Raw genomic sequence first — 14,471 nt, 5'->3', positions numbered from 1 at the left:
TTAAGTTTTTTTTTTTTCTTTAAGAGAAAAAGAGAAGTCAAGAGAGGTGAAAGTTAGCAGAACTCAATTCCTCTTCAGTTTTCCAATGAAAATGGGGAAAAAAATCCGGCACATTTAGTGTTAGACAGAGCAAATATGAAGCACCTACAGTTGAAAGCAGAAGGTAATTTCCTTTGTTCCCCCTCCTGCTCCCAGTAATACAACAGCATTAAACTGTGGGAACAGTGGGGTTTTGTTGTTTTGTTATTTCCCCCCTCCCCCCCCCCCATATTAAATGCCTAAACAGATTGCTTATTTTTGCATGTTGTCTCTTAAAATGAAGTTAACTCTTCAGCTGCAATAGTCCAACGTGTAACCGGAGCCAGGTCAACTGTGTGACTTCAACCATGCATCCTAGAACTGCAGTATTAACCAGCTTTTCCCCCAGAAGAACGATGCTTTAAGACAATTTTCCCCAGCATAGGATTGCTGCTTTACTCCTGGCAAAAACATGCAGATTTAGAATGCTCTGGAACAACAGGAGGGGAAAAAAAAAGGGAACTCTGCAAACTTCAAGGCGTTTCTCCAGCATTCGATGGAAAACAAACCAAAGAAAATCACAAATAGGGGAGGTTTAAGGAAAGGGGGAGATGAAGGATGCTGAATCATCCCGATTTCCCTGTGATTAGTGTGTGTCACTACAGTCACAGAACGAGAAACAGAAACCTTGTCAAGTGGAAATGCCCCTCCAGTGGGTTGCTGTCGCCCGTGCGGACGGCAGCAGGAACTTTAGAACCGAGCTTGCAAATCGAGTCTGTATTTGTTAATCACTTGCATTCACTCTTTCAACAACAACAACAAAAAAAAAGCAACCCAAAAAAAAAAAAACAAGGCAAAAAAAAAAGGCAAAAAAGAAAGAAAAAAGAAAGGGGAAAAAAAAAAAAAGAAGGAAAAAAAAATGTTCTCTATTCAGTACCGGAGATTAAATAATCACGTGTGTAGTCTCGTTGAAATAAATTTTCAGATTCCTTAAGAAGTCTAATTACTTTCAGTTGCCATTTTTAAATAACTATATATATATTTGTATATATTATCCTGTGATTCTAGTTATGGTTCCTCTGCTGCACTGAAGATTTAGAAGGAGCATAAAAGCCTTTTGTCCCCCACGAACAGCACAAATGCTGCAGAAAGGTTATAACAGGCAGTCTCGTCTTGCTACCTTCATTGATCCGGGCGATCCATGGCTTCATTGTAAGTGATTATCCTTTTGGGATCTGGAAAGGAAGCAAAATCCTGAATTATTGACAAGCTACTTACAGGACCCATGGCTGATGATATTCACAAACTACCTGCCAAGTGCTCAGCTCTTAAACTTTCCTGTAGGACCCCAGTGACACTTTCTCCTGAGCCACGGTGCAGCGGCACAAGTCTCCACATACAGCCCTTCCCATAAGCTAAATTAGAACATCTTCACAGGTGACTTGTGGGTAAACACCAGAACTGAAAACTTATTCTTGGGTGTGACATCCAACACCAGAAATAGAAAGCAATTGTGTGCACATAGCAAAGACTCATTAAATCTCATTTGACACAGCTTTTACTGCTCTTTCTCAGACTCTGCTTCTCTCTGAGCACCCCATTAGAGTAAAGCTTACTGTCCTGACTTAGTGATCCAAACCAAAATAAAGCCAGACTACAAAGAGCAGGCACTGAGAAACTAAACTCAGCATCTCCAGACACCAATCCACTCTCATCACCCATCCCAACAGTGCAGGACAGAACAATTCAGGGCTTTTTTTTTTACTCTTCCCAATATTCTTACCTTGCTTCTGCAAATTCCAAACTGATTCCATTTCTGTGGAGGCAAAACAAGAAGGCCATTGTTACTATGCAGACTGATACTGCCATTAGACAACTCCAAACATACTTTTATTTTCCAAGCATGGCACAACACTGCTGCAGTTCTGCTGACACTGTCAGACAAAGCCCATCCCATCCAACCCTGGCCCAGCCCACAGGACTACTCAAATTTGACATGAATGGTCCAGCAAGAAGAGGCAGTGAGATGTCTGTGACATGGTCTTAAGGGTCAGAAGGCCAAACTGAGCATCAGAAACATCATTGCTGTTCTCAACTCCTACAAATCACATTGTGACTTAAGGCTTTACAACTCTGGCTCCAACGCTGCTTCACACATTACAGCCTTCACAAGTAGCCTGGAGAGATGATTTTTACAAGTTGATGCCTAGTGTGTGTGAAATCAGAACTGCTGGACAAAGTGAGTTTCTCATGGTTCACAGCATGCATCTGCTGAAGCACACCAGGCACAGATGACTCTCCCAACATTATTGCAAAACTGCTGCCAGCATCATCCAAGAACAAGGTGCAATGCTCGAGACACCCAGCCGCCTGCTTGGCTTGCAGTTCTTGCCCCCATTTACCTCTACAATACACCTGTGGGCTAAAGACAAACACACCTCCCTCCCCCAGCTCTCTCTGCAAGAACACAAGCTTTTGTTTACCTAAGAAACAACAGCAAAGTAAAATGCTCTTGTAATTGACAGTAAGAAACAGAAGGTTCTTCCATTCAAATAGCCCCAAATTAAGTCACATCTTCAGAGATCTATTTAAAATAATCACATTAGCCACTATCAAGTTGGAATTTTGTGAGCTAGAATATCTACAAAAACACTGACTGTACCCTGTGCCCAAGTGTACGAGACCAAATTACAGGAAAGGTGCATTTGGTAGGAACACAACCTACAAGAATAATCTTTCAAGTCTCTCTTCCACCAGGAAGAAGGGTGATTAGACCTTGCAGGGGCTAGGAATGGAGTGAAGCAATGAATGAAGCAGCTACATGGTATGGGCAGTAAATCACAAAAGGAGGCAGTAAGTAAACTAACCAGCATGGGAAAGGAAGAACAAAAAACCCTACAAAACCCATGGCCTCAGCATGGTGTGTGCCAAGTGTCACCTCAATCAATCGCTTGCATGTTCACGTCCCTTCTCCAACCCTTCATCTGTCCTTTGTCCTCCACAGCCTCAAGCTCCCTGGGGCAGGAAATTGCATGCAAATAAATATCCCCAGCCCTCTCTGCACAATTAAGCCCTTTGTAAGGAAGGCCTTGGCAAAATTTTACAAGGTCTTATTTTTGCCTCATGATAGTAAGAGCAGTACCTTGCACTTTCGTCAAGGGAACCCAAAGTGCTTTGGGAACAGTACCCAGCCTCTAACACCTCAGGGATATAAGCAACCTGGCAAGGGACTAACCTCCCTCCCTCTGCCTGATGCAGATTCCCCCAGAAGTAAAATGAACCAGCTACTAAAATTACCTCCAGCAGAGCTAGTTTTCCATTCAGTGAAGTTAGATGCATCATTTCCTAACCACTAAAGAACATCACCTATTTTAACAGCTCTCCCCAAAGGCAGAGGACAGAACTACTCAGGTTGGTTCTTCCTCAGTAGAGCAATGTTCAAGCATCAAACAGAAGGCAGAGGCTGACACTGCCTGCTGCTGCATCTCCATGCAAAAGACCATTCCATTTGGTCCTAACTTCACTGGACATGAACTGCTTGCATCAAGATGTGCCTGGCAGTAAGATAGGCAGCAAGGCCACACCAAAACCCTTTTTAGTTGTCACAATTCTGTTTTGAAAAACAAACAGCAAGCCAATCTCCTCAATCTTTTCAAACTTCAATCTTCCCTTTCTTTCTTCAGGAAGAAAAGTTAGGAGACAGTGTAAAATGCCTTGTAAATCACCTGGAGGTAGTGGATGGCAGATGAGCACAACTGGATGTGATACTGACTGTTGTCTGTCATCAGAAGTGCAAGACCCCCTTCTCCTCTATCTGGCTAGACAGACCTTAGAGACCAGTTTGGTAGACAGGCAGCTCTTTTCCTGAGCCTGCTTTCCCAGGGTGACTTTGAGCAAAATCTCTTGTAACTGCTCATTCCTGCATGGGAAAAGAGGTGTCCTCTCCATGAGTCTGAGTCCACCCCCCTCAGGTACTGACCCCAAACCTAGTACTGCTGCTTTCCAAAGCAGGTGCTTGAGACCTGATCAACAGGCTGTGGCCACCGTTCCCAACCAGCACACGTGGCCAAGGAAATGGCATGCTTTGTTCTCAGAGGACTCCAACCCTGCTGGAGAAACCTTTGCACAACTCAGCCTTGAACAGAACTAGGTCACCTCCTGTGCCCCTTCCAAATCTCATGTTTTCCAGGATTTTTTACAATTAACTGGCTTCTCCACTGCCCTCCAGCTCAGAGTTTGCTGAGGAACTGCCCAGAGTAGACAGCCCCAGCCACATCCACCTAACAGGCACCAGGGAGAGAAGCCACTTTTTCTGAGGACTGTCACCAAAACAAAAGGTCAGTTGGGGAAGGCTTTGATGTCAGGAACAGACTACAGCACACTCTGGTGAATTGTGCTGAGATTCCTTCTAAGTCAATAAACTTTATAGCAGACTGGTACATAACCTTGGAGGGAAAAACGACATCTCTGCGTGCTAACTTGTTCAGACAGGCACTTTCATACACAGTTTCCTTGCTAGAGAGTCTGCCCCTGCAAACAGAAGCGTCTGCATCATGACATGGTACCAGTTCTTTGTTCTTACAAATCTAACATAGAAACTGACAATTGTCCCTAAAATGAAGCACTTAAAAAAATAAAACCACAGGAACGAACAAACAAAACACAGGACACAATGATTAAGTTAGGGGATTGCCCCAGAAACAAAGCAAAGACTAAAAATTCAGTGCTGTGGAAACTCATCACTGCACTGAACACACTGCACTCATCCTGACAACTGGAAAAAGCAGAGACTTGAGGAGAATTAAATCAGCTTTTGCTCTACAGCTGAGGCTCCACAAGACCATAAGCCCCCTTCCTTCCATCAAGGGGGATGGGAACCCAACACTTCCCCCCACCCTGATGTAAAGGATGAAAATTGCTGAATTCACAGCTCTGCCATTTCTTCTGACCCAGTTAACCATTCCGGCGAACGCCACTCCTGGCTGGCCCACGCTGCCTTGCTCTATTTTCCATGCTGTTCTTCTGCTTCTTCACGCGAGCGGAGATGCTGGTGCCATGGAGATGCTGAGAAGGAACAAAGTGGTGGCACAGCCAGACACTGGGGGGGGGCAAGGCAGAAGAGGGGAGCACTCCAGCTTCCTCTTCTCTACCTGTGTGGTCTTTACTACTGTGTAGCTGAACTGGAGACCGTTAATTATTTGGGGGGTTTTAGCCAAGGACAAGCAAACCACTCAGTGAGCTTCCCACCACCTCTGCCATAGAGATGCTGGTGCTAGTGACAGACAGCCTGGCTTGGAAGACTGCAACTGCCCAAACATGATGGAATTCTGCAAAATGTTGACAATTACTCTGATATGAGACACTTCATCAAGTTATCTTTAAAAGAATGAGTAAATCAGTAAGAAGATACTGATGTCAATAGAAGTAAAGCCGAGATACACCCACCCTCCTCTTTTGAAGGACCTAAATCTCCTCAAAGATCACTTTTCTCTCAAAATAATGAGGATTTCGGTAATGCCACACCAAGGCAGAGGCTCTGTTCCAACCTAGAAAGGGACAGTGTCCCTATACTACTGTCTCTGTCTCCACCCACATAAGCAGTTGGTCACCAGTGCTCAGCTAATCAGCTCCACCTTGCTAAATCAGGTATGTCACCTGCGAGTGTTTCAAGGCACTGGCACAAACAGCGAGTGGCACATGCTGTCACTGAAGGCAGCAATGGTGAAGGATTGTGTTTTAAAGTCAAGCAGATCAGATTCAAGAGAATCAACCTTTCTGCTTTTTCAAAAGCAAAAATGAAAAGAAGGTGCAGAGCAGGGCCATAGAGGAAACCAGCACAAAAAACATCCAAGAGAAAAGAAGGGTGCATCATCAGCCTTGCCAGCACCTTCCCACCGCTCTAACTTCTGGGGGAAATGCAGCTTGAGCACACAGAGATTCCTCCACCAGCACTTCACTCCTTGGCCACCCAGCACAACCCCAGCAGCAGTGGTTCAAACAGGATTACCCTACCAGAGCCAGCCTGCCCTGTGTGTTACCTTCTCCATCCACCCTTTCCCAAGGAAGCTGGAAAGCAATTGCAATCTGTAATGCTCCTTGGAGTCACTGGGCAAACCACACACGGCAAAGCCTGCCTTACTGGAACAAAGCTACTGCGTAAGTTGGAGGCTTTCCCATTGCCTATCAGCAGTCCAAACCAAGGATCTACATAACCTGGTCAAAGCTACAAACAAACAGAGCAAAATAGGGTGCAAGCCTGGGTCAGACACATCAAAGCACTTCAACCACTCCTGCTAGTTTTTCACTCAAAATACAGAGCTCCATCCTTGCACCAAACCAGCGCACCCAGAGAAGCTCAGGGCAGGGAATGCACCAGGACTACCCTAGAGCTCGACACTCACCCATCACTGTGCCCACAATCGTTTCTCTTTGTGCTCATAACCCCAGGGGCAGGGCAGATCAGATCCGAAGAGCAAACTATTGAGCCTTTGCTCAAAAGCAAACAGATCAATCTCAAGAGGGAGAAGTTCACCCTCCTCTCGAAATCAAAACCAAACAATCTGAGGATCCAACTGCCCAGACCACCCTAAGCCTGGCAAACCCCTATACTCTCCTGAGCAGGGAAGACAGTTTGTAAAAAAAAAAACCCAAGTGAAACTGGTCCTTTCCTATTGCAGAGGAACTGGTTGGATAAGAGTAGAACCTGAGGAAGATGGCCCAAGATAAACTGAAAGAACGGTGTGGGAATTAACCACTGCACAGCTGTCCTGCAAACACTCTGGCAGCTCTTTTGTGGAGATTTTGCAACACACTGTGCCACAGGAGCTCACCCATAGGATGATCATGGCCATGAAGAGGAGATAGCATTTCTATCTGCATGGGGCAAAGGAAGGTGCTGCGGCTCCTCCCAACACCCCTTAACTTACCCCAGGGAACTTGAACACATACAGAAATGCAACACCCAACATTATCACAAAAGACTTGCCAAAACCTGGGACTGATCTCCTGCTTTGTAAACTAGCAACGGTATCTGAAGGCTAAGTAGGAGAAAAACAAGCTCCAGCTGTTTGGAACACTTCTATCACTGCACTAACAACACCACTGATTAGAAACATCCATCATCTTTCACCCCTAAGTAACACCTTAAAGTTGGCACAGATAAGACTCGAAAAATACATCAGCCCACAGGAGGGGTGGGGTAGGAACCCATCTCCTCGGGGCATCACAGAGGGGCTGGCTCTAGATGCTCAAAGCCAGAGCATTCACATGCAGAAGCACGGAAATAGTCGAAAACAGTATTTTAAAGAGTGCTTTAGGTGTCGGTTTCTGCCATTGAATGTAATTAACTCTGTTTAGGAGAACCAGACTTTGAAGTTAACACCTCCTCAAGAGGACACGGGAAGGGAGTGTTCTTTATTTTCCTGTTGTTTCCATTGTTCTACTGAGGTCTGTCTTTCACACAGCCAGTGAGAAAGGGAGACCTGATGGGTTTGCTATACAGAGCTGCAGCAATGTCCAGACTGACAAAAATTTACGAACTCAAGTGCTGGGAGAATTTACAAACTTAAGAGGAGGATTGCCTAGAACTTCCCTTCTACACTGTGCTTGCTGGTACACCCCTCCTCTGATGGAAAAGGGGGGTTTAGGCTGTAGGGAGATAGGAGGGATGAGAATGGACAGCTTGCTTTAACACTGATAGACTGAGCAAAAGGTAGAAGACCCAGATAAAACCATCTGATGAAGGCTGTTCTGAAGAACACTGCAGCTTAAGATGTTAACATCATAAGAGTGAAATGACCTGGAAAAAAAAATATTTGGAGCTATTATTTTTTAAACGACTGGGCTTGCTACTACTGAAGGAATGCATCTGAGTTTCTGCATGCTATACAGAAAGTTTGTGATCATGTAACTTAAGAACCCTGCAGCGGGGGAAAACACAGCAAATTTGCCAAAGCTAACCAAATACCAACCTCTTTACAGAGATTATCTTTGCAAGCCATTGTCCACGTATGCATGTGGAACAGTAAACAAAAAATAAACGCTCACCTTTTCCCTTCAGGGCAGGGGATGCAAGGGGAGGGGAAGTGGGGGAGAATGAAAAAGGAACTGCCCTGTGTTCGTCAAGAGTGGGTAAGTAGCACCACACCAAAAAGGAACATGCAGTCAGGCTCCTGTTAATACTGAGCCAGGACCAAAAGCCAAGAGCTGCCACAAGACTGCAGAGCTTCTGGGGCTGAGGCTAAAACAGAAAGCAAAGCCATCCCACAGGCTTCCCTCTCTTCATTCCCACTTTAAAGAGTCTGTGTTTGAGTCATTTCAATCTCAAAAAAAAAAAAAGGGGGGGGGGGAAATGAGCTGGACTACAAAGGACTCCATGAAAGCAACAAAATCATCTGAAAGATTTGGCCTACAAAGACAACGAGAGAATTCAATCTGCAGCTTGCAGAAGGGCTGATAAGCAAAGATTTGTCTTGCCCTTGCCATAACACTCAAGAAGGGCAGGCAGAAAGTGTGTGTGAGGTTTGCTTAAAAAAGAAATAAATATAAAATCACACCATGAAACATCATAGGAATATTTTTCAATTCCTTCAAAGCCATTTCATGGCCTGCTCTGCCTAAGGGAGAACTGCAACACTTTGGCAGTAGAGGTGTGAGTAGAGTCAATGGAGCCTTTTCAGTGAGAGAGTATCACCTGGTAAAGCTGGACAGACCAAGTGAACCCAGACATTTAACTCTTTCCAATGCTGACAAGCTTAGGAGTACCTGCTCCTTCCACTGGAATGAAGATGTAAAATACACTAGCCAAGTATCATCCCTAGCAACATCTCTGAGACTTGTCCACAAGAACAGGGGGGAAAAAAAGAGCAAAGCAAAACAAAAGTCAACATTAATTAAACCCTTGGAATGACTTACCCATGCTGTTACTGCCAACAGAAACATGCAATGAAAAAATAAGAAAGCTTGCTTTTAAACCAATCCAAACTGCTGTAAGGAAGATACCAGGTTAGGATACTGCATGTTAAAAACCCAATAAAGGAAAAACAAAATAAAACAAGAGCATGCCCTTAGGCAGCAAGTTAAGCCATTACCTTTAGTGTGATATAGAACAGCAGCCCTCAGGTCAAAAGAACCCCAGCTATCTTTCCTTTCTAGGCCTCTCTGGTACCTCTGTTCTTTGGCGGAGGCTAGCAAATTGTTCGTAGGAGAGGCCAGAGGATTCTCTACTTCATAGTCTTTTGAAAGAAACAGTAAAGCACCTTGGCTACTGGTGTCTGCCTTTTGTAGGTCACCTGTGTGATGCGACTCCAAAGCTAAGACACCACCCTCAACGGCAGTCCCAGGCTTAAGAATAGCACTAAGAATTTGAGGGCTAGTCCGTTTATCCAGCTCATAAGCCTTAGGAAACACAGGTTGTTCAGTTCCTGAGGGGATGATTTCAGCACACTGTGAAACCAAAGTGGCAGGATATTCCCCTTGAAATGTCACTTCCATTAACTGATTATCCGCAGATTTCCCCACAACGGTTTCGGGTCCGGCGCTGGGTTCGTTTATGAAGGACAAGCCCCACTGATTCTGGAAGATATCTCCCAGGTTCTGCTGATTTGTCTGCGATGGGAAATCAACCTGTGCTGAACCCAGAAGTACAGTTTGCATATTTGAAGGGTAGATAAAAAGGCTAGATTTCTTTTGTTCCAGAGCTGCTGAAGTTGTACTCGTGTCCTGGGGTACGGATTCAGAGGAGGTTGTGGGTACAGTACTAGCAGCAGATGAGAGCAGTGGCTGGGTCCCTGGAGAATAGACACTTCCATCAGTCCCTGCTAGAATTGGCCCATTTGAGAAGCTAGCAGAAGTCACAGATTTCATCGCAGACATGGGGACCTGGGACAGTCGACTCGATGTCTGGGCCTGAGTCTCCCCGGCAGATGACGAAGACGACGAAGATGACGTGGATGGGGTCTGAGCTGCTTTGTTGAGGTTTTCTTTAACTTTACTTGCATAACTTATCTTAGGAACGATTTTAGCGCTGCTATTGTCCACTGGAAAAACCGGGGGTGGTTTAAACAAGGTCCATGAGTCTTCTTTAGACGTAGCCGATGATGAGTGCTTCCCTTTGGGCCGGTCATCAAACTTCTTGCTGCTAATCCCAGGTTTGGCATCGGAGTTTTTTCGCTGTACATCTCCAAGGCCAGGCTTTCCCCGGCCTGCTCCACCTGCCCCAGCCTCGTATTTCCAAACAGGCTTAGTATTTTCAATTCGGTTCCCCTTTTGTTCACTATAATCAGGCTTGAAACTTTCAAGTTCCTGTTTCAAGGCTGGTGCACCGACCTCCTGCTGCATTATCTTGTCCTGCACTAGGTTCAAGTTCTCACAACCCTTGGCGCTGTTGCGCCTGCCTTTCCGTTTCTTAGGTGTAGTATACCCACTCTCGGAGCCGCTGCCATCGTTGTCGGCCCCTTTGCCTACGTAGCCATTCGTGATATAGCCAGAATTATTGGTTACCACGCCGTTGGGAATAGACACAGCCTCTGGCTTCTCTGAGGACTGGCCTTCCCTAAGTTTATTTTCGTAGGACTTCTCATTCTTTTTGTCCATGCTATTTTTCTGAATGAAGTTCTTGGGTTTGATTCCAGCCTTCCCCAAAGCACTGGCCTTCACAGGCTGCTTTGGGGTCACGTTAGTGTCTACGAGCTGCTGGCTGCCATTGGGTACCCTGGATCCTGGGCTTGTGGTTTCATCAGAGCACAGGCCCTTTAATGACACTTCTCTTTCTCCTGCGTTACCATTTAGCTCGCCGTAGCCTAGAAGAAAGCCAAAACCAACAAAAGGCAAGAATTAGAACGTGAAATGTTAAACTTCTGATTGCAGAAAGCTGTAATCAGCCCCAAACATATCCAGTTTCCACAGGCATTTTAAACTAGGAAAACATCCAGTCTCTGACATACAAAGGCACATGCTTATTTGCTGGAAGCCACAGCAAGAAGGGTTAAGAAGAGAGTACCAGCAGCTGCTGACTCTCACATACAACAGGGTGATGTACAGCCAACAAAGCAAGGCAAAAGCACATACAGATACTGTGCAAAGAAAATACACTGCACTAAAGATCAGTGGCAAGCTGGAGAGCTATTTCATCAGCTACTATTTCCAGGTCACAGCAAAAAAAAAATAATTCCCAGGATGCTTCAAGACAGAGAGATTTGCTGCTGCCTTTGCTACAGATCTGCTGGAAATTCATACTGTGAACAAGGGTCAGCTCCTATCATCTCCATCAGCTCCTGGGCCTGCAAAACCAGTGGCCCTTCTTCCTGCCCTCCTCCCAAACACCACATTAGTAAAGCAGGGGAGGAGGGAAAAGAAAAAGGCGTTTTCCAGAAGGACATGCTCAAGTCCAGTTGGAAGTTCCATCTCCTCACTTAAAAATAGCAATCAGCACTTCCCTACACAAGCTCTTTAGTTTTGCAAAGGTGATGAAAGTGGCAAGAAGTGCATTCCTGCAATCACACACCACCACTAGCAACTGGTCTCCTGCCCACTGAAAATAATCAGCATTTCAGTCCCTGGGAGACCCAACACTAGTTTGAGAGCTGAGCAGTACATTTGCTGAGGGCTCCGACTCACCAAACTCTGAGGTTATGCTGTACCACTCAGCTCTTCTTTTTGCTTCTCAAGTTCATTACTAGGTATTGCTGTTCTGAAGTGAATCTTGGGAGTGTAACTCAAGCAAAGCTGGAAGCCCAGGACAGTCCAGACTGAGCTACCTCTTTTTTTTTTTTTTAATATTTAATAAAAATCTCTGGCCAGAGACTTTATTGCTTTCAAGGACCCTGGCTACAATGTCTCAAGAGAAGCCTTGAAGCCCTAGTGAGAGACAGGGGAGCATGTTGTACCCAGCCCAACAAAGAGACTCCAGCTGTAGATAGAGCAGAGGGACTCCCTCCTACTGCACCAGCTCCTCCTCTGACTCATCCATTCTCCTTCCTGATGATGGAAAGCAACTGACCCACCTAAGGCTTCTTCTGCAGCCACTGTGGCACAAAGCCCCCCAGAAACAAGAGCGGGCAAAACTCCAGCTTGAAAAAGAATGTTTTTGCTGTTGCCAAAGTTGTTGAAATTAACTGCTGTACAAAAATTATTGTTATTCTCACATCCTGAGGCCTCAGATGTCTGGCAGATGTAACTGCTCAAGCTCTGTGCAAGTCAGCAACACAAGAATCCTTATAAGAACCTTTACAGAAATTCCACAAGCGAGTTTGCCGAGAGGGATCAAAAAGGATTTTACTACACACAAGTATCTGTAACCACCACCAACTTCCACTGTAACTTTCAAATGTGCTATTAAGAATATTAACCATAAATACTTCATCCCAAAGGAAATTGATAGGATGGAACTCTCAGCTGAGTCCAGGACTATGAATTAAGTATTTCAAATTAATGTGCAGAGGAAGCCTTCTCAATAGCAATGTGTTATAGCTGACCTTGTATGACTCAAGACTTCTGACACCACTTGTTAATGAAACAAAACAATAAGAGTGGTCATAAGACCATTGCAGATGAGGAGCAAGAGAATAAAATGAAGAACAAGATCCATTTCAGTAAGGCAGTGTGTCAGCAGTTTCTACTTCCAATTTTCAAGTATTCAGAACACTCAACTGCCTGAGTTTTCTTCAAATCAACATTTGGCACGGTTGGCTCTGGCCTGGACACAGAGGGGCAACAACCAAAATTTAGGGAAGAGGACAAAAAGAAAAGTGAACAGGTGAAGATTATTTGGTAACCTCACAAACGGGTTCATCGCTGGAAAGGAAGGAGTGGTCAGATGAAGCACATGTTAAAATCTCCAGGCACCCTGTGAACGGTGAAATAACCACTCCACTTATTTTTGCTCAGTAACTTATTTTAGCATGTGACTGGCCAGATTCCCCCCTAGCCTGTTCCGAAGGCTGTACGTGGGGGCACCGTGCCTGGCTGTGGGGCACCACCAGCCCTATTCCGGGTGCTAGCCCATCTCCTGTCTCGTTATGTAAATCAAAATTTCAAGGAAAAAAAAATAATAAAACAAATAAAAAGTCCACAGCGTTCCGGCTGTACTGGCAATCACGCACTCGCTCTGAACTCACGCTAATCCCCAGTGGGGTTTTTAAGATGCAGCAGCCGGGCAGAACCCCAGGGCTGCGATGGGGTCTCCAGCCCTGCCCGAGAGCAGCTTCCCCCGCCCTGCTCCCCGGTAGCCAGGACTGCCCAGCCACCGCCTCTGCGGCGTGGCCGCCCAGCCAAGCCACCAGCCCGGCTCGGCTCAGCCCCTCTCTTGACCCGGGAAGAACAGGGAAAGCAGACCCAGCCCCTGCGCTCCCCCGGCTACGGGCGGCGGCTGGGCAAGGCCCGCGGGCCGGGCCAGGCCCCACCAGGCCGCACCACCTCCTCCCCGCTGCCGCCGGCCGGGCCGGGCCCCTCTGCCTTATCTGACTCATTGATTTTTACGCTCATCAATTTTTAACCAGCGCCTCGTCCCCCTCCCGCCACCGCCCCCGCTCCCCGGCAGGGCTCGGTGCGGCCCCGACTCGGGGCAGCACGGCCCAGCCCCACGTGCCCAGCGGGCGGCGACGGTGCCGGCGGGCCCCGAGGTTCCCGCAGCCGCGCCGGCCCCAACATGGCGGACAGGAAGCGGCCCCAGCGCGGCGGAGAAGCTTCCAGCCGGGCCGGGGGAGGAGGCGGCAAAGGAGGAGGGCCCCGCCACCGCCACCCCACGAAGGTCACAGGCCCCAACCCGCCGCCCAGTCCCGGACCTGTTCTCCGTTTCGGCGTCTCCTGGTGCGGCGGACCGCCGTGCTTGTGCTCGTGTCGGAGCGGCGGCTTGGGCTGGGCTCGGCCGTCGGACGGCGACAGGTAGGCGCTCTGCGGGTGGTGGTGGTGGTGGCCGTAGTAGTAGTGGTGGTGATGATGGTGGTGGTGGGGCTGCTCCTCCATGGGGGGTGGCTGGCGTGGCCGGGCCGGGCTGGGCGCTCGTTGCTGGGCCGTTGCTGGCTCCGGCGCGGGGACGCGGCTGGCGCGGGGGAGGCGGCAGCGGACTGGCAGCGCCCGCCCTGCAATCAGCGAGCCGCGCCGCCGAGACCGCCCCCTGCCCCGCCCCGCCCGCCCGGCGGAAAAGGAAGCGCCGGCCGAGAACTGAGTTGCGGTAGTGCTGAGGGACTGGGCTTCAGTGTCCCTGTTCTTTAAGTGGGCAGGGGCAGGTGAGGCCGTGCTGCCGGAAATGGGGCCGCCTCGGAGCGGGTGGGTGTAATTTCCCTCCCTGCACAAGCGTGGCTGAAGCAGGCTCATTCCCCTCCCTCAATCCCGTAGGAGCCGGGTATTTCATAACCCGGCGCCGCGGCCTCGCCTGCCGACGCGGCGTGGAGGGCAGCCTGGGGCGCAGCACAGTCCCGTTTCACCCTAAATGAGCGCATAAACTGCGGCCAGGC

The 14,471-nt window shown here is 47.6% G+C and overlaps 1 protein-coding gene across 2 annotated transcripts; it reads right to left on the bottom strand.

Moving 5' to 3' along the window:
* Nucleotides 1-268: 268 nt before the first annotated feature.
* NUFIP2 (nuclear FMR1 interacting protein 2) lies at nt 269-14,084 on the bottom strand. Of its 2 annotated transcripts, XM_054166877.1 has the most exons (5): nt 13,800-14,084; nt 9,108-10,817; nt 1,802-1,834; nt 1,199-1,253; nt 269-479 (listed from the first exon to the last, which is right to left on the bottom strand). In XM_054166877.1, exons 1-4 carry the CDS (start codon nt 13,978-13,980, stop codon nt 1,201-1,203), a joined length of 1,977 nt encoding a protein of 658 aa, XP_054022852.1. In that variant the 5' UTR covers nt 13,981-14,084; the 3' UTR covers nt 269-479; nt 1,199-1,200. The 2 variants fall into 2 exon arrangements, with proteins under 2 accessions (XP_054022852.1, XP_054022851.1); XM_054166876.1 differs by lacking the exon at nt 269-479 and having other exon boundaries at nt 936-1,253.
* Nucleotides 14,085-14,471: the final 387 nt, after the last annotated feature.

The sequence above is a fragment of the Dryobates pubescens genome, chromosome 13, assembly GCF_014839835.1.
Source record: "Dryobates pubescens isolate bDryPub1 chromosome 13, bDryPub1.pri, whole genome shotgun sequence".
NCBI lineage: Eukaryota > Metazoa > Chordata > Aves > Piciformes > Picidae > Dryobates > Dryobates pubescens.
Note: the sequence above shows the minus strand (reverse complement) of the source record. Positions and strands in the feature narration are given on the sequence as shown.